Here is a 25,321-nt window from a genome sequence, read left to right on the forward strand (position 1 = left end):
ATAAAATTAATGATATATTCAATTTTAAATAAGGATGAATTATTTCATTTGTCCCACAAATAACATAGCTTTCTTTAAAAACCTATTACCCATGAGACCAAGCAAAGGAAATATCTCATTTTTTTTTTCACCAGAACTTTAAAATTCCCAAATACAATGGAAATTTTATATTGTAAAAGGAAATCTTCAGCAAAATCAGTATGTCTTAGGTATGATTGCATAATTAGGTCAAACTTCACACATTTTCTACAACTGATATACTCGATTCATTCTAACTTATACTGTCATATTAGTTTACAGCTACCATATATGAGAAATTTTTTAAAAATACATGGGGCAGATTTTAGAATCTACCACATGAATTTTTCCCTAAAAGAAATGTACTTAGTTCAGTTCAGTTGCTCAGTCGTGTCCGACTCTTTGCGACCCCATGAATCGAAGCACGCCAGGCCTCCCTGTCCATCACCAACTCCCGGAGTTCACTCAAACTTACGTCCATCAAGTCGGTGATGCCATCCAGCCATCTCATCCTCTGTCGTCCCCTTCTCCTCCTGCCCCTAATCCCTCCCAGCATCAGAGTCTTTTCCAATGAGTCAACTCTTTGTATGAGGTGGCCAAAGTACTGGAATTTCAGCTTTAGCATCATTGCTTATTCCTTCCAAAGAATGCCCAGGACTGATCTCCTTTAGGATGGATTGGTTGGATCTCCTTGCAGTCCAAGGGACTCTCAACAGTCTTCTCCACCACCACAGTTCAAAAGCATCAATTCTTTGGCGCTCAGCTTTCTTCTCAGTCCAACTCTCACATCCATAGATGATCACTAGAAAAACCATAGCTGTGACTAGACGGACCTTTGTTGGCAAAGTAATGTCGCTGCTTTTGAATATGCTATCTAGGTTGGTCAAAACTTTCCTTCCAAGGAGTAGGCGTCTTTTAATTTCATGGCTGCAGTCACCATCTGCAGTGATTTTGGAGCCCCCAAAATAAAGTCTACATCAAGTCATAGGAACTTGTTACCTTTCTTGAAATAGAAGTATTTATTGCATCCTTACATTCTTTATTATACTACTTCTTTTTATTTTGTTATAAAATTTAATTTTTATGAAAAGCACAATTTTCAAATACCTTATTTATTTAGGTGGAATCCCTTCCTACCCAGGCCCACAGAGCAGGCTAAATTGTTTTTAAAATTCAATATACTCAAACATTTATCTTTTATACACACTTATTCTTTTGTAAGGGAAAGAAAACAAATATAAGATGAACTAAGAGATATCTTTCTACACTATGACAAGCTTAGATCAATAAAAATGAATTTGTATTCTTACTAAGCATATGAGTAGTTTAAAATAAATTGATACTTCTGAATGCTATCTTTCACACATTTTTACTGGCTGAAACTAAGTAAATTATATAGGTGTAAAAAATGAATATAGAAATATGCTAAAATTTAATATATAAAATATAGTCTTTCAAATCTAATAGCACAACAGCTGGCAGATACTTTAGAAAATAAATACACAGTAAATGAAAGTTTCATTTTAATAAGTTATATATTACAGATGTCACTTAGAAATAAAATTATGGCACTGTTACTTCCTTGCTCAGCATTTGCAGAGAGGGAATTTACTACATGAATGCTCTGACCTTATCAATCTCTAAATTAACACTATAGTCAGACTACTTAGTTCACATCCTAGCTCTGCTATGTAATTTAAACCAATCATTTAATTTATTTATACTTAAACTCCATATTTGTAAAATGGATATATTAAGAGCATTGTATTTGCATGTATTACTACATGCAAATAGTATTATAATACTACTTATATTACTACAAGTGATATAAATTATTAAAGGTGCTTAGAACAAGGTCTAACACGGTGTAAGTGATCCACTAACACAGCATCACTCCACATCTATAGTGTTTAAGAAATTAAATATTTGGAGCATAGAACTTTAAAATACAGACTTAATTAAATTATGACCAGAGGGCTTAAGTTTCAATCACAAGAACCTGGAGATAATGAGATGGAGCAGTGTACTCAAGCACTTTTGAGAATGGGAAGCATCTGTTAGTCATTAACTGTGCTTTAGATAGATATGAGAGAAGTGGGGCTGATATGTACACAAAAGTTATCATTACATTTGACCTGAAACTGCCAATTCTGCATCCTGCTATTACAGAGTTGAGTTTCTTTACAGTCAATTAAAAAAACAACAACAACAACAATAGCTTTTACCTAATGCTTAAGAGTTTGGTTTAACTATTTAAGGAATTAGCGATAATTAATCAAGAACATGGGTGAGGCATTTTTTTGTAGAAAACCATGTTTGCTTAGATGGTTGACTTGATCCATTGACTACGATGATACTGATAGTATTTTAACTGTAACAGTATAAAAGACCATATAGATCTTATTAGAATTACGAACACATCTAAAGGCTTTTCTACTTGTAAAAGTTATTTTACAAGTAAGATAAATAAATGAGGCTGGCAGATTAATTTGAAAACATAAGGCAGAATCTCAGTTTCCTATGACAGCTCTATGATTGAATCTTTATTGTACAATGGGGAAAAATATATTCATATAGTGTTTCCTGAAGCTTTGAATGTCAAATCATTTGCTGGTTGGACTGGATTGATTTGAGGCAGAGGCATTTCTTAGAAATGTCAGTGCATCATCAGAAGGCATTCATTATGCACCTCCGTGCAGCATCACTTTAGATGCTGCACCAGTGAATGAGGAGTGCCCAGAGGAATTTCTATATTTCAGTTTAAGGATACTCCTTATAGGCTGAAAACATTTGACATAAATTTTTCAGTATGAACCTAGTTTGTACAAATAAAGCCTATATTTGTGAAATAAATTTTTGTTGTTGAAAGCTTTAATGGTCTCAACTTGAGAGCAGGGCCAAAGATAAAACTATAAAAAGAGTAATACAGAAGACTCTCTTCCCTGACTTAATTTTTTCAGTATAATGAGATTTTTTTTTTTTTCCATCTGGTTTTGTGAAATGGAACCTGGCAATTGCTACAGTGTCTGGAAAGGCAGTAAGAATTCCTTATTTAATTGCAGTTTGGTATGATAACTGTATAAAATAATGACAATAATTATTTGTTGTTCATGCTTCACTAATTTAAAGACTTTATAAAGTAAGGGGAAATTATTATCTGTGCTTTATTTTCAGGGGGAGAAATACAATTAGGCCAAACCTACTCTGAAACAGGTAATTGTACACTGAATTTAGGGAGAGTAGATCATCAAGCTGGAGGTATATAACTAAAACTTAACTCCGAGGCCTGAGTACTTTGATCTCTAAATGACATGTAAAAGGTATATTTCTAGGATGCCAAATTTATGAGCTATAAATTGCAAAATGCAGTCAAAACCATTTGAGGGGAAATTATTTGATGAAATCCAGCAGGTTTGTGTAAGTGTACTTTATATCACTTGTATATGTATGACCACCTGGCAGTTCCCCGAGTGGGCTGGCTCTCCTTTGGGTACTTATGTGTAATGCACACTAACTGAATAGTTTGTTGGGCCCACCCAAGTTCCTGCATTTAAAGTAAGGTTTTTCGAATATCAGAATGATATAATTCAATACAAAACTTGGCAAAGAGAAGACAATTTAAATGAACTGAAATAATGAAGTATACTCTATGGCTCACTTGAATAGGTAGATACTCTAGATAGTACTATGTGTCCAAATTATTATGTGAGTTTCAAATTCCTCTAGCATCACAAAACTATTTTAGGGATGTGTAAATCATTCCTGTTTCTGCCATGACTTCTTTCCTGGTCATTTTTTATGTTGATTCCTTCTAGATTCTAGAGTATCCTTTGTTTCCCCTTCCAGGTCATCATTGCATTTATTCTAAAGTATGTATAAAGTATCCACTAACTTGTGCAGAATTTACATCCTGTCCCCCTTCAGAGTAATGCACATGGCCTACACTAGAAATGCACATACAGGAGAGAAAGGACACCACAAACTATAAAATAAATGAGAGGCTAAAAACTCATCATGTAAGGAAAGCCACTGAAAGTCAGCGTTAATGTAGGTGTGAGCTTCACTTAAGTCACGATGCAAAAGGGTCTGTGGGGTCTTCTTAGGCTCAGTCAGCTTTCCCCTAATCTCACTTGTTAATTATAAAACTGTCAGTTTTAGCTGAAGAGTTTACATTTATTTTTTCTGAGTTATCTCTCTTTGTAGTTGCCGATTTCCAACACGGTAAGCAACTTTATCTAGTCAGAGAAATCTATGAGTCTCTTTTATATCTTTAACTCTTAGATTTGAATATATAACACACCTATCTTATGGTATCCAAAATCATATGCTAATAGATATGATTTATGGAGCCCTTAAAATAAGCAAGGATTTACTATAAGCTTAACACAACGTATATGATGTCATTTAATCAAACAATCCTAAAAGTTAAGTACTATTACTATTCCCATTTTACAGATGAGGTATCCAGGTGATACTAGTGGTAAAGAACCTGCCTGACAATTTAGGAGACATAAGATGTGGGTTCAATCCCTTGGTCAGGAAGACCCCTGGAGGAGGGCATGGCAACCCACTCCAGTATTCTGATCTGGAGAATCCCATGGACAAAGGATTCTGGCAGGCTACAGTCCATGGGGTTGCAGAGTCGGACATGACTGAAGCGATTTAGCAAGCATCTGTGACTCAGGGATTAAGTCATTTCCCCAACTTCTCACAGCTATTAAAGTACAAGTACCTGGAGCATCACAGCTGACTGTCAAATTCCAAAACCTACTATTTTCAAACATTACAACATTCAGACTCTGAAAGTCCCCCAAAGCTGGTATGATGTTAGCAATTTCAGAGATCTGATGGGCTTATTTATCCTTGTTTTGTCATCAATATGACTACAAGCACCAGTTGTGCATTAAATCTGAATGATTCTGCCTGGATCCTTAGATTCCCCTGGAGGTTGCTCTGACTCTAGGACCTAAGAGATCTCTGTGGCTTGCTCTCCGCATTGCCCTGGCTCACACTGATGTTTCTGGGCACTGTGGTTTTAAATAAGGGAGAATTGCTTCCATGTCCATTGCTCTGAGGGAAAAACACACACACACACACACACACACAATCTCCACTTCATGGTCTCTTCTAAGCAATATTTTTAAAAGTTCTTTTCTCTTGCTAATGGGGGACAAAGAGCAGAACAACTGTGCTTAGAACTTGGAAACTACAGTTCACATTCAACCTGCTGCTGTCCTGTTTTCAGGCATTCGAACCCTTTGATTCAAGCCCTACTACGTGTAGTTTGCATGAATCTAAAAGGGCTTGAGAATGTCAAGAGTTAATGTGTCAATACATAGTGAAATGGCACCCATCCCAGTGTTCTTGCCTGGAGAATCCCAGGGACGGGGGAGCCTGGTGGGCTGCCGGCTATGGGGTCGCACAGAGTCGGACACGACTGAAGTGACTTAGCAGCAGCAGCAGCAGCTCTGCTCTGAGACCTGCCTGCCAGGAGGAGCTCCTTAGCTTCATAGATACAATGCAATTTTTTATCCTTTCAGCCAATATGAATGATCTTAAATTGCTACTTTTTGACTACAGCTCTTGGATTTCTGGGAACAGACAGAAGAAGCTTTTATCTACATGAGGCCACTAAGGACTCCATTTTTCACTTTTTTCAAAGGCACTTATTGGCTTACATTTTAAATAGCTTTACTCTTCAAAAAGTATCAACAGGTTTCTACCAACTGAAAGTGCTTTATTTTAAAATTTGTATCCCTATGTTTCCTAAAATCATAACACAGAAAGACTATTCAAGGTCTAGGTTGGTAATTCAAGGCACCCAGAAACTGTGCTTTTTGTTTTCGAAATGATTCTTCTCATACTTGGTCCTTAAGGGTGTTATTACGGAAAAAAAAAAAAAATGTTAATAGATGGTGGGTAAGGAAGCAGCCCAGAAAAAACACAGGTAGAGAATGTTTATGTTCACTTAAAATTCAGTTAGAAAATATGTATCATATAGTTCAGTTCAGTTGCTCAGCGTGTCCAACCCTTTGCGACCCCATGGACTGCAATGGACTGCCGCACAACAGGCCTCCATGTCCATGACTAACTCCCGGAGTTTACTCAAACTCATGTCCAAGTCGGTGATGCCATCCAACCATTTCATCCTCTGTCGTCCCCTTCTCCTCCTGCCTTCAATCTTTCCTAGCATCAGGGTCTTTTAAAATAAGTCAGTTCTTTGCATCAGGTGTCCAAAGTATTGGAGTTTCAGCTTCAGCATCAATCCTTCCAATGAATATTCAGGACTGATTTCCTTTAGGATGGACTGGTTGGATCTCCTTGCAGTACAAGGGACTCTCAAGAGTCTCTTCCAACACCGCAGTTCAAAAGCATCAATTCTTCAGTGTTCAGCTTTCTTTATAGTCCAACTCTCACATCTATACATGACTACTGGAAAAACCATAGCTTTGACTAGATGGATATTTGTTGTCAAAGTAATGTCTCTGCTTTTTAATATGCTATCTAGGTTGGTCATAACTTTTCTTCCAAGGAGTAAGCATCTTTTAATTTCATGGCTGCTGTCACCATCTGCAGTGATTTTGAAGCCCCAAAAAGTAAAGTCTCTCACTGTTTCCATTGTTTCCCCATCTATTTGCCATGAAGTGATGGGACCAAAAGCCATGATCCTGGTTTTCTGAATGTTGAGTTTTAGGCCAACTTCTTCAGTCTTCTCTTTCACTTTTATCAAGAGGCTCTTTAGTTGTTCTTCATTTTCTGCTCTAAGGGTGGTGTCATCTGCATATCTGAGGTTATTGATATTTCTCTCAGCAATCTTGATTCCAGCTTGTGCTTCATCCAGTCCAGCATTTCTCATGATGTACTCTGCACATAAGTTACATAAGCAGGGTGACCATATAAAGCCTTGATGTACTACTTTCCCAATTTGGAACCAGTCTGTTGTTCCATGTCCAGTTCTAACTGTTGCTTCCTGACCTGCATACAGATTTCTCATATGAACCATCCCACATCTATATTGGGTAAATTCTGAAAGACTATCCTTCAGCTAAACATCTAAGAATAAAATTCTGATGCAAAAATTTTAGTATTAAGTTTATAAGCTGTTATACCATGGAGTTAAGGAAATTAAAATTGGAAATTTAACCAAAAATACAATGATAGGAATTCACTATAGTTAACAGCATGGTATGCTCCTTATAAGACAAATATTTTGTATGTTAATTCACCTAATCTTAGAGCTAAAAATGAAATTAAGTGAATTATTATGTTTGCAAAGATTGCGAAGCTTTCAATTGACAACTGATGGCAGAATCACAATTGAAATGTTTTTTAACATAATCTCAAGCAGAACAATAGAGCAACAATTTGCCCAAGATTTTGTTATTCCTTACTTCTAAAATGCCATATCCATAATTATATACATACATATATAGATACAGATATAGATATAGGTATGAAGCTAAACAAGAATATATTTTTGCAATGATTTCTTCTAGACCTCCCATTCATACAAAATATATAAGGTTATCTAGAGAAAAGATGACAAAATTATTTTAACACACAAAGTCCAAATTCTTTCTATAAGTGACCTTTCCTTTAAGTATGATAATACTAGTAATTATTAACCTTTTCAATGAAGAAAAGATTTATTGAAGAAGAAACAGGATGAGAAATACAATAGCAATATATTACATCCGTAAAACAGTTTGACATTGAGAAGTTAATTTTTATTACTAATTTATATACATGCATACTAATAGTTTTAAGTAAGTTAAAGCAACTAAACAATTTACCCAAAACTATATTAGGCACTGCTTATGTCATTTATATTTTATTTATGAACAGGAATATTATAAAAAATGGAAGACCTCCAATGGCACATAAAAGTAATGCTGATATGAAATTAAATGTCAGGCAAAAGTCATGAAAATGTAATATTCACAAAGGCATTGAATGTAAAATGTTTAGCAGAACTTTTATATAATTGATGCTATTGAAAGGTAGTTTATTATAATACATGCAAACTTTTCAAACTCACCTAGCACTTCAATTTTAAAATGTCAAATGTTACTTTACCAACATGAATTTTAGCTTCTTTTCTTATTTTCTTTCTTCCTATGATACATCCTTTATCTTTTTTCTTTGTATTTTTGCCTCCCCTCAGCCATTCCCATTATTTCGTTTTTACTTTCTCATTTTTACTTTTTTCACTGTTGATGTTTCAGGAAATTGTTGAAGATAAAATAACTGAAATTAAGGAGTTCATTTAATTCTTTTCTATATATTAGGAATGATGTATCTTGAACAATAATCAGTGGACATATTTGAAATGAGGACCTGATGGTGAAATCAAAGACTACGCTTGGCCTGACTATTTCAATCACACAAATCTTGAATCTCGCAAATAACAGTAAAACTCAACATACCCTTAACCTACTGCTTGGGAGTTCTGTTCTCTGACACTCTGCAGGAAAAATGAAAGGCCTCCTCTCTAACATTTCTATAGAGATTTCCTTCAGCTCTTGGGACTGGTGGGTTTTCTCATTGCATTCGTCCTCTATAACTATAACCCTTAAAAAGATTCTCCCTCTCATTAACAGATTTTAGAAACCAAAACATTCTTTTTCTTTTCTTTTTTTCAAACTTATAGAAGATTGAGGTATTTAATAATTCCTAAGTAATTTTAAAATATGTCAGAGCCTGAAATAATGGAAATATTATAGTTTCTGCCTAAAAAAGGAACATAATCTTTAAAGATGTGGAAAATCAAAATTAAATTCAAAATTAAAACACAGACAAGAATTCCAACACAAGTTTTAGGTAGATGGTCCTGACTAGTTTAATTGCGTTAAAGAGTACAGTATTAGGGGAAAAAGGCACACATGTATTACTGTATACCCTTTACTTATACTAATTCATTTAACCATCAAACCATATCATGAACTTACCATTGTTATCATCTTAACTTTACAAATCAGAATACTACAGAGAGAGAGAGAGAGAGAGAGAGAGCGCGCGAGCGAGTGAGCACTGAAGTTAATTGCTCTAGATAGCACAGGACTCGAACTCAGGCACTATTGTTCCAGTGCCTATGTCCTTAACTGCTCTACAATCAACTTCAATTACATAGAGCATATTTTAGTTCCTCCAAAAATTAAGGAAAAAAAAATCACATCACTCAATTTCCTCAAAATCAAACCCTAACAACATTTTGTAATACGACTTTTTCATAGAATTTCAATCCCTAAGTATCTATCTTACAGTCTTTCAGGAAAAGAGTGAAGATAGGAAATGAACAAACTCACCTATTTGCATATAGATATAAGCCTCTACTCTCTGGCTCACTAAATCAGCTTGTGACTTTCCCAAATAAATTTCAAATCCATCCACATGGCTATTGATGCCAAGCTCATAATATTTATAATTAATTTTTTACTGAAAGATAACTGCTTTACAGAATTTTGCTGTTTTCTGTCAAACGTCAACATGAATCAACCAGCAGTTCAGTTAGTTCACTCATTCAGTCGAGTCCAGCTCTTTGCGGCCCCATGAACGCAGCACACCAGGCCTCTCTGTCCATCACCAACTCCTGGAGTACACCCAAACTCATGTCCATCAAGTAGGTGATGCCATCCAGCCATCTCATCCTCTATTGTCCCCTTCTCCTCCTGCCCCCAATACCTCCCAGCATCAGGGTCTTTTCCAATGAATCAACTCTTCTCATGAGGTGGCCAAAGTATTGGGGTTTCAGCTTTAGCATCAGTCCTTCCAATGAATACCCAGGACTGGTCATATTTAGGATGGACTGGTTGGATCTCCTTGCAGTTCAAGGGACTCTCAAGAGTCTTCTCCAACACCACAGTTCAAAAGCATCAATTCTTCAGTGCTCAGCTTTCTTCACAGTCCAACTCTCACATCCATACATGACCACTGGAAAAAACCATAGCCTTGACTAGATGGACTTTTGCAGCTTTTTAATATGCTGTCTACGTTGGTCATAACTTTCCTTCCAAGGAGTAGGCGCCTTTTAATTTCATGGCTTCAATCACCATCTGCAGTGATTTTGGAGCCCCAAAAAATAAAGTCTGACACTGTTTCCACTGTTTCCCCATCTATTTTCCATGAAGTTATGGCACCAGCTGCCATGATCTTTGTTTTCTGAATGTGGAGCTTTAAGCCAACTTTTTCACTCTCCACTTTCACCTTCATCAAGAGGCTTTTTAGTTCCTCTTAACTTTCTGCCATAAGGGTGGTGTCATCTGCATATCTGAGGTTATTGATATTTCCCCGGCAATCTTGATTCCAGCTTGTGCTTCTTCCAGCCCAGCTTTTCTCATAATGTACTCTGCATATAAGTTAAATAAGCAGGGTGACAATATACAGCCTTCATGTTTTCCTTTTCCTATTTGGAACCAGTATGTTGTTCCATGTCTAGTTCTAACTGTTGCTTCCTGACCTGCATACAGGTTTCTCAAGAGGCAGGTCAGGTGGTCTGGTATTTCCATCTCTTTCAGAATTTTCCACAGTTTATTGTGATCCACACAGTCAAAGGGTTTGGCATAGTCAATAAAGCAGAAATAGAGGTTTTTCTGGAACTCTCTTGCTTTTTCGATGATCCAGCAGATGTTGGCAATTTGATCTCTGGTTCCTCTGCCTTTTCTAAATCCAGCTTGAACATCTGGAAGTTCACGGCTCATGTATTGCTGAAGCCTGGCTTGGAGAATTTTGAGCATTACTTTACTAGCGTGTGAGATGAGTGCAATTGTGCAGTAGTTTGAGCATTCTTTGGCATTGCCTTTCTTTGGGATTGGAATGAAAACTGACCTTTTCCAGTCTTGTGGCCACTGCTGAGTTTTCCAAATTTGCTGGCATACTGAGTGCAGCAGTTTCACAGCATCATCTTTCAGGATTAGAAATAGCTCAACTGGAATTCCATCACCTCCACTAGCTTTGTTCGCAGTAATGCTTTCTAAGGCCCATTTGACTTCACATTCCAGGATCTCTGGCTCTAGGTGAGTGATCACACCATTGTGATTATCTTTGTCGTGAAGCTCTTTTTTGTACAGTTCTTCTGTGTATTTTTGCCACCTCTTCTTAATGTCTTCTGCTTCTATTAGGTCTACACCATTTCTGTCCTTTATTGAGCCCATCTTTGCATGAAATGTTCCCTTGATATCTCTAATTATCTTGAAGAGATCTCTAGTCTTTCCCATTCTGTAGATTTCCTCTATTTCTTGGCATTGATTGCTGAGGAAGGCTTTCTTATCTCTCCTTGCTATTCTTTGGCACTCTGCATTCAAATCAGTATATCTTTCCTTTTCTCCTTTGCTTTTTGCTTCCCTTCTTTTCACAGCTATTTGTAAGGCCTCCTCAGACAGCCATTTTGCTTTTTTGCATTTCTTTTCCATGGGGATGGTCTCGATCCCTGTCTCCTGTACAATGTCACAAACCTCCTTCCACAGTTCATCAGGCACTCTGTCTATCAGATCTAATCCCTTAAATCTATTTCTCACTTCCACTGTATAATCATAAGGGATTTGATTTCAGATCAGATCAGTGGCTCAGTTGTTTCCGACTCTTTGCGACCCCATGAACTGCAGCACACCAGGCCTCCCTGTCCATCACCAACTCCCGGAGTTCACTCAGACTCACGTCCATCAAGTCAGTGATGCCATCCAGCCATCTCATCCTCTGTCGTCCCCTTCTCCTCCTGCCCCCAATCCCTCCCAGCATCAGAGTCTTTTCCAATGAGTCAACTCTTTGCATGAGGTGGCCAAAGTACTGGAGTTTCAGCTTTAGCATCATTCCTTCCAAAGAAATCCCAGGGCTGATCTCCTTCACAATGGACTGGTTGGATCTCCTTGCAGTCCAAGGGACTCTCAAGAGTCTTCTCCAACACCATAGTTCAAAAGCATCAATTCTTCGGCGCTCAGCCTTCTTCACAGTCCAACTCTCACATCCATACATGACCACTGGAAAAACCATAGCCTTGACTAGATGGACCTTTGTTGGCAAAGTAATGTCTCTGCTTTTGAATATGCTATCTAGGTTGGTCATAACTTTCCTTCCAAGGAGTAAGCATCTTTTAATTTCATGGCTTCAATCACCATCTGCAGTGATTTTGGAGCCCCCAAAAATAAAGTCTGACACTGTTTCCACTGTTTCCCCATCTATTTCCCATGAAGTGGCAGGACCAGATGCCATGATCTTAATTTTCTGAATGTTGAGCTTTAAGCCAACTTTTTCACTCTCCACCTTCACCAAGAGGCTTTTGATTTAGGTCATACCTAAATGTCTAGTGGTTTTCCCTACTTTCTTCAATTTAAGTCTGAATTTAATAATAAGGAGTTTATGATCTAAGCCACAGTCAGCTCCCAGTCTTGTTTTTACTGACTGTATAGAGCTTCTCCATCTTTGGCTGCAAAGAATATAATCAATCTGATTACAGTGTTGACCATCTGGTGATGTCCATGTGTAGTCTTCTCTTGTGTTGTTGGAAAAGGGTGTTTGCTATGACCAGTGCGTTCTTTTGGCAAAACTCTATTAGCCTTTGCCCTGCTTCATTCCATATCCCAAGGCCAGATTTGCCTGTTGCTCCAGGTGTTTCTTGACTTCCTACTTTTGCATTCCGGTGCCCTATAATGAAAAGGACATATTTTTTGGGGTGTTAGTTCTAAAAGGTCTTGTAGGTCTTCATAGAACCACTCAACTTCAGCTTCTTCAGCATCACTGGCTGGGCATAGGCTTCGATTACCATGATATTGAAAGGTTTGCCTTGGAAACAAACAGACATCATTTTGTCGCTTTTGAGATTTCATCCAAGTACTGCATTTCAGACTCTTTTGTTGACCATGATGGTACTTCATTTCTTCTAAGGGATTCCTGCCCACAGTAGTAGATATAATGGTCATCTGAGTTAAATTCACCCATTCCAGTCCATTTTAGTTCACTGATTCCTAGAAGGTTGATGTTCACTCTTGCCATCTCCTGTTTGACCACTTCCAATTTGCCTTGATTCACCTCCAAGGTCAGGAGGGGTGGCCATGAAGAGACACCCCTCGTCCAAAGTAAGGAGCAGCATCTGCACTTTGCTGGAGCAGCTGTGAAGAGACACCCATCTTCCAAGGTAAGAGAAACCCAAGTAAGATGGTAGGTGTTGCGAGAGGGCATCAGAGGGCAGATGCACTGAAACCATAATCACAGAAAAGTAACCAATCTGAGCACATGGACCACAGCCTTGTCTAACTCAATGAAACTAAGCCATGCCATGTGGGGCCACCCAAGATGGACGGGTCATGGTGGAGAGGTCTGACAGAATGGGGTCCACTGCAGAAAGGAATGGCAAACCACTTCAGTATTCTTGCTTTGAGAACCCCATGAACAGTATGAAAAGGCAAAATGATAGGATACTAAAAGAGGAGCTCCCCAGGTCAGTAGGTGCCCAACATGCTACTGGAGATCAGTGGAGAAATAACTCCAGAAAGAATGAAGTGATGGAGCCAAAGCAAAAACAATACCCAGTTGTGGATGTGACTGGTAATAGAAGTAAGGTCTGATGCTGTAAAGAGCAATATTGCATAGGAATCTGGAATGTTAGGTCCATGAATCAAGGAATCAGGCATAGGCATACATATGCCCCCTCCCTTTTGAACTTAACTCCCATCTCCCTCCCCATCCCACCCCTCTAGGTTGATACAGCCATACAGCAAATTCCCATTGGTTGTCTATTTTACATATGGTAATGTAAGTTTCCATGTTACTCTTTCCATACAGCTCACCCTCCCCTTCCCTCTCCCCATGTCCATAAGTCTATTCTCAACAATAGACTTTCTTTAATGTATTATTATTATTTTTTTAAATTTTATTTTATTTTTAAACTTTACATAATTGTATTAGTTTTGCCAAATATCAAAATGAATCCACCACAGAAACGAGATGCCAGTCCAGGTTCGATGCACGATACTGGATGCTTGGGGCTAGTGCACTGGGACGACCCAGGTGATGGTATGGGGAGGGAGGAGGGAGGAGGGTTCAGGATGGGGAAAACAATAGACTTTTCTTCTCCAGTTCTGCGTTCAATAATTACATCTTATTATTTTTATTGACCATAGCTTTTATAATAACTCCTTTACCACATAAATGTTTGTTGGATTAAACCCCTGAATAACTGACAATCACCTCACATTTAAATGTTTGCTTTTTTGGGAATATATATCTTAAGAGCAATCATTTAACTTAAATATGATGGCTGTTAACAAAACAGATTAATTGATAGTGCAGTATTTATTTGCAAAAGTTGTCTTATGAGAACTGTAATTAAGGCACAAGTAACTTTTAGCAACAAGGATCGTTGAGGCCCTGAGCACTAGAAGTCCAACTACCCTGTTGAAACAAACATGTGGAGAGGCTCTGACCATATGGAAAAGCTGCTGAGCCCAGGCATTCAAACCAATGTGCCACACATGTGAGAACAGATCAGCCACCAGCTGATTTCCAAGCAACAAGCATGTGGAATCAAAGAATTGGCCAGAAGAAACCTGATCAAGTAACAGGACATAATAAAAGTGTTGTTTAAAGCTAGACAATATGCGGGTGATTTATGGGGGTGATTTGAAACTCAGCAGTAAACAGCTGAGCATACATGCTCAGTCACTTCAGTCCTGTCCAACTCTTTGCTACCCTGTGGACTGTATCTCACCAGGCTCCTCTGACCATGGGATTCTCCCGGCAAAAATGCTGGAGTGGGTTGCTCTATCCTCTGCCAGGGGATCTTCCCCACTTAGGGATCAAACCCCTGTCTCTTGCGTCTCCTGCATTACAGGCAGTTTCTTTACCACTGAGTCACCGGGGAACACTAAAATTATTTTTCCAAAACAGAAATCTGACCACATCACTTGACCACTTAAAATTCCATGAAGGGTTTTATTGTGCACTAACGAGACATTTCACAGACTCCTTTTCAAGGCACAGAACACCTTTGTGCCCTGGCCTCAACTTCTTCATCTTTTCTCCTCCTTCCGGCTTTAAAGACCACATCAGGTACTTTGCCTGTGGTGTTCTTCTGCCTGATTTGCCTTCAGGTTCAAATTTTTGAAGGTAATTTGTCTACTTAGTTTTAATCTTTACAGCTTAGCACAGTATAAGGAACCTTATAGCTTCTCAATAAATGATGGCCCTAAATAAATGATGGCCGTAAACAGCCATAGCCCTAAACAGCCATGGATTCTTGAAGAGTATAGAAGTTAGGGCAAGTAATTGCCATTTTACTAGCATTGTGTCTTATAGTAAATGCTTCAGTTCATTTAGCCTTTAAAACAAGACATAATATCTATTGTATGTATCTCTTAAGTGTTAACTGAAGAATAAAATTAAATATTTAACTAAAGGCAGTTGATAAACTATAAAATCTAGTATAATTGCTATTGTTTTAAATTTATAAATGATTAGGAATCAAGGGAGCTTGGTTTGGATTTTGGATCCACAATTACTATCTATGAACACCAGGGCAGATCACTCTTCTTCATAGGTAAATGTAGATTTATGTGTGTGAAAAACCAAATGAGATCACTGAGAAAAATGTTTTAAGAACTATTTATCTTTATTATATAAAGATTGTCAATGATGAATAACATTGATTAATGTTAATTAAGTTAATCATTCTCATTTCTGTATCACAGGAAGCTACCCCAATTCCTGAATATTGCTGAGAGGAAAACCACAAGTGAATTTGTACCACAAATGCTTGAGTTTCTCTTATTCCTGAACAGGACACAGAGCCTGGCATGAGAGAACACAACAGAGACTGGGGTATGTCAGATGTGAAGACTGTATCCAGGGGAGATGGAAGGACACACAGTAGCAGGAGGAGGGAGCAAGCAGCATCTGGAGAGAGGCCTTCTGCAAAATCCTGGGAGAATTTAACAGCTTTGAGTCCCTAAGATGCATTATAAAATTACACCTTTCAGAACTGATGTCTGCAAAGAGGGGATGCCCAGAGTTAAAAACAAACTCAGGTCCTGTCTCTTGAGGGGGAAAATGTGAAGGGAATCTATGGGAGAAGATAACTCCCCTCCTCCACATAATACATTTTGAAAGGAATCTGTCCAGAAAAATCCATTTATCTACGCCCAGAACAATCAAGACTGACTGTGTAGAGATTGAAGTGCCTCAGTCCATCTGCTGATGATATTTATTGCTTTTTGGCACCTTCTACATATTTACCAAGCCTATGTAAAAGAAAGCCATGCTTCTTATTTCTAGGACAAAAACAGATGGTGCTCCAGCAGGTAATGATTTAATTAAATGGCTTCTAAAGCATGAGCAAATTGTTCCAAAGGAAAGAAAATATTTTATTTATTCTTTAAAATAGGGAGGGGAAGAAAAGGCTAAATTAAGTTTGACTCTTAATGCAACATTACTAGGGTTTAACTAAATCTCCTGCTCTTGAAAAACGAAGTGCCTTTCCCTCTTTGTCTTCCTTCTAATATAGAATCAAATTGTCTCAAATGATATGAATGTTGTTCAACAGGTTTCATTTTTTTTATCTCTAAGAAATAAGTTCAAGCTAATATGAAATAGTTTTGATAAAGCTGAAATCAGATATTTTTGGAGTAGGACTAATTTTTATATTTCAATTAAGTTGCATAATATATTTCATGGGCTCAACAGCATAGAAATAATAAGCTACCTATCTAAAATTCAATTTATTAACAAACAAAAATAAAGTCTTTCATTTTAGTTAAAGGCAGGAAAGTGAAAAAGTGGAAGTGAAGTCACTCAGTCGTGTCCGATTCTTTGTGACCCCATGGACTGTAGCCTATCAGGCTCCTCCATCCATGGGATTTTCCAGGCAAGAGTGCTGGAGCGGATTGCCATTTCCTTCTCCAAGGGATCTTCCCAACCCAGGAATTGAACCCGGGTCTCCCGCATTGCAGGCAGACGCTTTACCGTCTGAAAACCCCTGTGATGCATGGATTGAAATGTTCTTATAGTAGAAAATAATAACAATGTTGTAGCAAAACATAGTAAAGATCATACACTTGGGTTTAAGACAGAAATGGGTATGAATCCCAGTTCTGCCACTTGCCAACTGTGTAACTTTAGGACAAGAAATTAATTTTTCTAAAACTTTGCTTCCTAACTTGTATGTACATACATGCGTACACACATACACACACAAAGAATGACTGTATTTACAGGGTCAGTGTGAGAGTTTAATGGATGAATTTCAAGCACTTAGCAGATTCTTCAGGGTAAGCATTCTACAAATGGCTGCCAATCATCATTACCCTTGAAATTCATTAAGCAATAAGAATAGTGTACGGTACTGGAGCTATGAAAATAGGAACACAAAAATAGAAAATGTTTTAAGTAAATTACAATCTAATCAGCAAAGATAAATATATATACACACTTAAAGCATTATTAAGAAGCAATCTGAGGGGTCTAAAAGAAGAATTCAGGAATGATGAAATTAAGTTAAGGAGGCTTTCAATAGGAATTAAAGCTGTGCCTTGAAAAATGAATAGTGTTTAAGCATTGCTAAGTCACTTCAGTTGTGTCTGACTCTGTGCGACCCCATAGACAGCAGCCCACCAGGCTCCCCCGTCCCTGGGATTCTCCAGGCAAGAACACTGGAGTGGGTTGCCATTTCCTTCTCCAGTGCATGAAAGTGAAAAGTGAAAGGGAAGTCGCTCAGTCGTGTCCGACTCCTAGTGACCCCATGGACTGCAGCCCACCAGGCTCCTCTGTCCATGGGATTTTCCAGGCAAGAGTACTGGAGTGGGGTGCCATTGCCTTCTCCAGTTTAAGCATTAAGAAGTCCCTAAAGAAAGAAAGATGTGCTCCAGCAGGAGGTTGGGAATGAGTATCTGCATCTGACAGTCAATGAAAGGCCTCTCTTAAAAGACAAAATGATAAATAACAGAGGCCAACAGAAAATAAGTTTGGGTGGATGGGACAGGAAAGGTCTACCTATATGAAAGGAGATCACTGCACCTTCTTCCAGGATAAAGATTCCCTGAGAATTGTGTTTGGTAAAAATGGTGATATAGAATAAGGAAAGTTAGCACCAAGAACATTATTTCAGTGAAGCATGTAACCCTGGGAGGCTTTCCAGGTGACTCAATGGTAAAGAATCCACCTGTCAAAAAGGAGATGCAGGTTCGATCCCTGGGTTGGGGAGATCCCCTGGAGAAGAAAATCTCAACCCACTCCAGTATTCCTGTCTGGGAAATCTCATGGACGGAGAATCCTGGTAGGCTACAGTCCATGGGGTTGCAAAAGAGTCAGATATGACTTAGCAACTAAACAACAGATAACCCTAGAGAGTTATGGAATAGATAACAGAGAAGACTGGAGCCATTTACGTTAAATGATGATGCCCTTTACTAAAGTTTGGTAATTTAAAACTCAAAGTGATAAACTTGCCTTAGTAATTTTATCATTGTTTAAAATTATACTATGTTACATATTATATTTAATATCTACATATAGTAATTATATATTTAATTTTATATAATATTTAAAATATGGCCTTGTATTCAGTGATAATGATGATAGCAATACATTTTTCACATTCATATCCTCAGTCTTGGTTAAAAGTCATGTAAACAGGATTTTTGATGTGTTGAATCCTATTTGTCCTCTTAACTCTGATGAGCAGTGATCCAAATGTTTCAGCATGTATAATGAATCCCTAATTATTAAGAAAATATTATTTTTCCTATAATCAGCAATACCTTGGATTCCAATGCCTTGTCTACAAAAACCACAGTATAAGCAGCTGTAATTCTGCCTGGATAAATTTATATTATGACGTACAAGCAAATGCTTCTGGGATGCTTTTGGGAGAATAGATGCTTTACATAGAAAAAAAATATTCTAGTTATCCTATTGACATAGTCAACCCTGACCAACTTGGAGAATTAGGGTTAGAATTTTGGTAAATCAGAAAGCTGAAAACTATTTGATACTATAATTGCCAGTTTAAGAATTTAATACCTTAAGTGAAAAATCAGGGTTAGATTAACCAAAATATCGACAGAAATAATCTTTTAATGGTATATTTCTAAAACATGTGAAACAATGCTCTTAGAGTTTAATAATTCTTATATTCATTAAAAATGAAATGTTAAGACAGCAAGCTAAGAAAATACCATGTGTGTCCTACGCAATTTAAGTAAATAATGGTTATTTTGAAGTGATTCTTTTTTATCCTTTGGTACTTCAGGGATCCCTCCTCTAGAGTTTCAGAAAAAAGCTTGCATATTAATTTTAATTTGCTCTAGAAAATATGCATATGAAGAGTTACTTTCCCTGGCCTGTTCCTTGTTCCAAAGATTTAAAACCATTTTTTTTTTTTTTTTTGGTTTAACTTGGAATTGACTTCAACATCCTACCTCCCACTTTAGTCCAGACATGTAATATAACCTGGACATGTATAACCAAAAACACTTTAAAAAACTTAACATACTTGATGCCCAGTGTGTTTCTCATTAATCTGTCTCTAAAAAGCTTATTGCAAAAAAAAAAAAAAAAGCAACAAAGTAAAAAGTTGTACTTCATCAACAGCAAATTTGCACTTCAAAGGATACCATCAAGAAAGCGATAAGGCTATCCACGTAACAAGAGGAAATATTTATAAATTATATCTGATAAGGGACTTCATCCAGCATAAATAAAGAACATACACAGCTCAATAGAAAGAAGCAAAAATTAAAAATCAAAAGATTTGAGTAGACATTTCTCAAAAGAAGTTATATAAATGGATAATAAGCATAGGAAAAAACAGTCATTAAGGAAATGTACATCAAAATCACAAAGAAAGACTTGACACACTTTAGGATGACTATAATCAAAAACCAGTAATAAGAATAGTCAAAAAGGTGGAGAAATTGTAACTCTGATGTATTACTAATGGGAATGGCAAATAGTATAGCTAGTTTGGAAAGCAGTCTTGCACAACCTCATAAATTGAACATTAAGTTGCTATATGATCTAGGAATTCCACTTCTAGAAATATATCTAAGATAAATGATAATTTCTTAATTTGTACAGGGATGTTTCAGAGCAATATTATTATTAATAACCACAAAGGGAAAACACTCCAAATACTCACTAAATAATGAAAATATAAATATAGCATATCTATACAAGGAATATTACATAGAGCAAGATTCTATTTATACTAAAGGTCCAGATTAGGCAAGTTTAGAGTGATAGACAGTAGATAGTGACTACAGGATTACATGGTGCTAAGGAGGATGCTAGTTTGGAAGAAATGAGGAGTAACCATGTGACTGCTAATGAATCGGAGACTACTTAAGTAACACAAAGTTTCTAAAATTGATTTGGTTGTAGTGATAGTTGTACAACTCTGAATACATTAAATGCCACTGAACCAAACACATCATACAGGTGGATTTTATGGTATGTCATTTATATGTCAATAAACCTTTTTCACGTTTATTGCCAATTCCTATTATTCTTGTTCTGCCTTTTCCTAGAATTCCTTTCCTAAACTCCAGCCAAAATTTCTTCATTTTATAATTGTTCCCAGTAAGAATGCAGATAATCAATATGAGCTTGAGGCAAAAAGTTTCCCAAAAGGTATACAGAAGTAAATCTAAATATTCCAAACTGATACCAGGAAAACTTTCAGGTAGGAGAAAGCTTTGCCTTCAAGAGCTGTCGTCCACTGACAAAAGTAATGATTCCTGCTCTCCCTATCCACAGATTCATGTTTGCTTACAAAAGAAATGTGGAAAATAGTATGGAGGTATTGAAAAAATTCACTCTTGGGCAGACTTCTGGAGGAAAACTTGGTTCAAAAGTACACATGCACCCAATGTTCACTGCAGCACTGTTTACAATAGCCAAGACTTAGAAGCAACTTAATGTGCGTCCACAGATGAATGAAAAAAGAAGATGTGGTACATATATACTATATATACTATATATATATATATTTATACAATAGAATATTACTCAGCCGTAGAAAAGAATGAAGTAATGCCATTTGCTGCAACATGGATGAACCTAGAGATTATCATACTAAATGAAGTACACTAGACAGAGAAAGACAAATATCATATGATATTACTTACACGTGGACTCTTAAAAAAAAAAAAAAGATACACATGAAGTTATCTAAAAATCAGAACCCTATTTACAGAGTAAACATGATTACCAGGGGTGAAGGTAGAGGGGGAAGGGTATACTGGTACTTTGGGATTGACATGTACACAATGATATATGTAAAAGAGATAACCAACAGGAATCTACTGTATACCACAAGGAACTCTGATATTCTGTAATAACCCAAATGGGGAAATAATTTTTAAAACAACAGAAAAAATTAATAATGAAAAAATAAAGGCACTAGAAGCTTTAAAAAAAATTTTAAAGTCATGCTATGCAAAAAAAAAAAAAAAAAACAAGAGCAAACGTGACATATACAAGGTTTTCTTTGGAAAAGTAAAGTGTCTTATACATAGGGTGATGGATTCAGAGGCAATTTTTTAAAGAGCAGATGCCTCCATTAATAAATATTCATGTGACACAGAACTGGAAAGTCAAAATTACATTTATAACATTACTAAATAAATAGCAGTGTCCTTATTGCAGGCTTAATAATGCTATTAGAATGGTAAATATGCAGAAAGCTCAAATTCATTACATTGTTAATGTTTTTAAATAACAGTTTTAGGAATAAGGATCCAAATTAGAAATATTCCCCTTTATGTGATTTTCTTTGACTTGCCATACAAATGTTAAAGCACAAGTTTTTAAATTTTAAATGTCGGCTAACCTGATGGAGAAACTGTTGGGTGCTGCAGCTGTTGTGTCTAAGTCCACTGCATACATTATTGTTTTCCTTCCTGCTTTGCTTTTCCTTTCAGACATCAGAACATTAAACAGAACCACACTAAAGGTCACTTGGATATGGAGACAGCCGAATTTCCAAAGTTCTCCCCGGTTGTTTTACACAGTTAAAGCTCAAAATGTTAAATAAACTGTGAAAATAAATGTACTTTTTTTTTAGAAAAAGTTTTAAACACTTCAAATCATTTAGGCTAGACTTGTCACTTGAAAAAACACTGAACAGCAGATCTTAATAAAATCCATTTAACTTCATGTACATCTGCCATTTGAAAACTTTTCTTCTGACACAGCTTAATGAACCTTTAATTTACCTTTCATTCAGTATCCACTGAGGGTCATTAAAAGACAAAGTCTTAAGTCAATGCACTTAATTACAGTCATCATATGTTATTATGTACTATTATATAACACCATATGCCAATTATCAGGGGACTTCAATAGATACTGAACAACATCTGCACACATATATCACTTGGTCTATAGACCTAAATCTTAACAATCTTTGAAAAGAAACAGTACTTTTACAGTATTGATATTCGGATTTAAGACATTAACTAAATGCATTATAGATTTTTAAACTAAATATTATTTTAAATATAATAGTGTTGATTGTTTTCTACTTTTGTCTTGATATTAGACTATGTTTCAACATATCAAGTAGAACCTCTAAAAGAAAACAGATTGGTCATAGCACTTAGACATCAAGACACAGTGAGTCCAGAGTAATTTAATACCTGACTTTCTGAAAGATGAGGTAAATGACAAGTTATGCTTGATTATCATTTGAGAAATATTAGAGGATCTGCCATTCATCCAGTGTTGTCCCTGTTGACAGTCACCCAAATTTACCCCAGGCACTTCCCCCCTTTGTTTTTCTCTGTTCTTAATGCTGCTTTTAGCCATAATTAGTCTCTATTACACACCACTAAAAGAGTTATCTTTTAAACTTTGGCATTTTTTGTTTTATTTCTGTCCTCCTTAAAAAACTCCTTTAAATACCCATTATCCAGAATCACTTAAAATATATTTTCAGCATGGAATACAATGCTTAGTATAAGCAATTTTGATCTACCTTTCATATCTTATCTAATCTTTTGTGATGCCATTGTTAGTTTGTAAAGTGGCCTCCTTCCATGGAGAAAAGGAGAGGCTGCAGAAAGCAGCAGACAACTCCAGATCAGCAGGCTGCAGGTTTAATAAGCAAGGCTTATTCTGAGGCTGCTTTTTGGTGGGCACAAATGGGTAGCACTCCACACCACCACCCCCTCCAGAATCTGAAGTTTATAACAGAGGCCTTAACTGGGGTCAGTCAACATACTATACAGATGGTCTCAACAGCATACTTTCTCAAGGTTGCACCTTGAAAATGGTCTTCACTGTGAGAATACTGGAGAGAAAGTGCATTCCATGGACAAAGCAGGAGATGAGGAATCTCTGATTGCTAGGGTCTAGCTCATAGGAGTGGTCATATTCTCTCAAAGACCTCCTCCAACAAATATTTTATATACACATAGGGAATACCCATACACCTATTACCCTGCCAAGAAATCTACTTGATTCTGAGATGTTTACTTTCCCCACATTATAACGCAACCAAATTCATAGCAAATGTTTACAATCACCCCATCCCAGGTGGCATTCATGACTTACTTTTACTAGTTTGTGCATGCGCCAACTTGGTTATTATTCTGAACCTGATTAGACAACTATAGTTCCTTTTGGTTTCAAGTTGTTGAAGGATGATTTTAGAAAAAAAGACAGTATCCTCGTTATTGTTAAAAAGTCTTTCACTGATACCTTTTGATATGTTCAGGAAAATATCAGCATCAAAATTTCCAATGGGTGTCACATGCTTGGAAGAAAGGCCCAGAGACCACCTTGGAGCACTTTTTAATAAATCTTGCATCACTACCTCTCTTCATAGCACAGAGTGGGTAATGCAGGGAGAAATACAGGCATTAACCATTCTGAGTTAAAAGAGATTTGAATGAGTCAATTTCTGAATGTAAAATGCTTTAGAAAAGGCTTATGTTTTCTTTTTTGTGAGTGATATAAAATGTACAAAGAATGATTTTAAAGTTTGTGTCAAGAACTCTGAAAGAATTCTTTCAGTAAGTATGAAAATTCTTTATTTTTCCTTCTTGTGTGTGTGTTAGTCGCTCAGTCATGTCCGACTCTTTGCGACCCCATATACTGTAGCCCGCCAGGCTCCTCTGTCCAGGGGATTTTCCAGGCAAGAATACTGGAGTGGGTTGCTATTTCCCTCCAAGGGATCCTCCCAACCCAGGGATTGAACCCAGGTCTCCTGCATTGCAGGCAGATTCTTTACTCTCTGAACCACCAGGGATGGCTCAGAAGGTAAAGCATCTGCCTACAATGCGGGAGACCTGGGTTCAATCCCTGGGACAGAAAGATCTCCTGGAGAAGGGAATGGCAACCCACTCCAGCATTCTTGCCTCCCCCCACCCAACCAAAAAGGGGCTCAAAGGAATTTTTCCTTCTTAGAAATACATATAATAATAGTGTACATTACAATGATTCACTGACACTAACAGTTCAAGAGCTTCATCACTGATGTTTTAGACAAGTTGCTTAAACTCTCTGAACTTCAATTTCCTTATCTGAAAGTCGGTGATAATACTAGAACCAGTTTTTATTGTTCTTGTGAAGACTCAATTATTTAAAACAGTCCTGCATATGAAATAAGTCTTCATAGTGTTGCTTATATGTCTAGGACTTATCTGTTGGCCCAGACAATAAAGAATCTGCCTGCTACTCAATTCCTCCATAAACACTTTTGTCTACTCATATTTCCTTTCATTCTTCTTCTCCTCCTTTCCATCCTCCTCCTTTTTCTTCTTATTTTTCTTCTATTACAGAGAATATTTAACATACATGGAAGTAGAAATATATCAACCATTAATCCCTGGTAATCATTTCCCAGCTGACCATTAACCTAACCATAACCCCCATTTCCATCAACTCTCACTCATATTATTTTGAGAAAAAAAAAAGGAAAAATCCCAAACCAAATTCAAGAACTATTTTATGTGTATTCAATTTAGTACATATTTCTAAATGTTAAGAACTAATTTTTAACATAAATGCAATACAGTCATTCACCTAACATTAATTCTCTAAAATTATCAAGTATGCAGGAAGTGTTCAAATCACAAATGATTCTGAAGACTTATATGTGATGCACTCCAAGTGAAAGCTGTAAAGTCAATGTATTTATTTCACAAAAAAAATTCAATAGCAAAATTAAGATTATTTAGTGCAAGGAAGAAATAATAACAGCAATACCCAAAACTTCAGATTTCCCTAACTTTAATGGATAGTGACTAACCTAGATGACATCAGATGAGATGATGGATGGCATCACTGACTCGATGGACATGAGTTTGAGTGAACCCCG

The 25,321-nt window shown here is 36.8% G+C and overlaps 1 protein-coding gene across 8 annotated transcripts in view; it reads right to left on the reverse strand.

The window, feature by feature from the left end:
• The window catches only part of NAALADL2 (N-acetylated alpha-linked acidic dipeptidase like 2), a 1,576,761-nt gene that overhangs the window by 847,687 nt on the left and 703,753 nt on the right, over positions 1-25,321 (reverse strand). Inside the window, exon 1 of one of the 8 annotated variants that reach the window (XM_061415498.1) lies at positions 494-879. The exons of the other annotated variants lie outside the window; for them this stretch is intronic. Coding sequence (XP_061271482.1) covers positions 494-524 — 31 coding nt within the window. The 5' untranslated portion in view covers positions 525-879. Of the gene's footprint in view, positions 1-493; positions 880-25,321 lie in introns of those variants that run through there. 8 annotated transcript variants of the gene reach the window in all.

This window comes from Bos javanicus, chromosome 1 (assembly GCF_032452875.1).
Source record: "Bos javanicus breed banteng chromosome 1, ARS-OSU_banteng_1.0, whole genome shotgun sequence".
Lineage (NCBI taxonomy): Eukaryota > Metazoa > Chordata > Mammalia > Artiodactyla > Bovidae > Bos > Bos javanicus.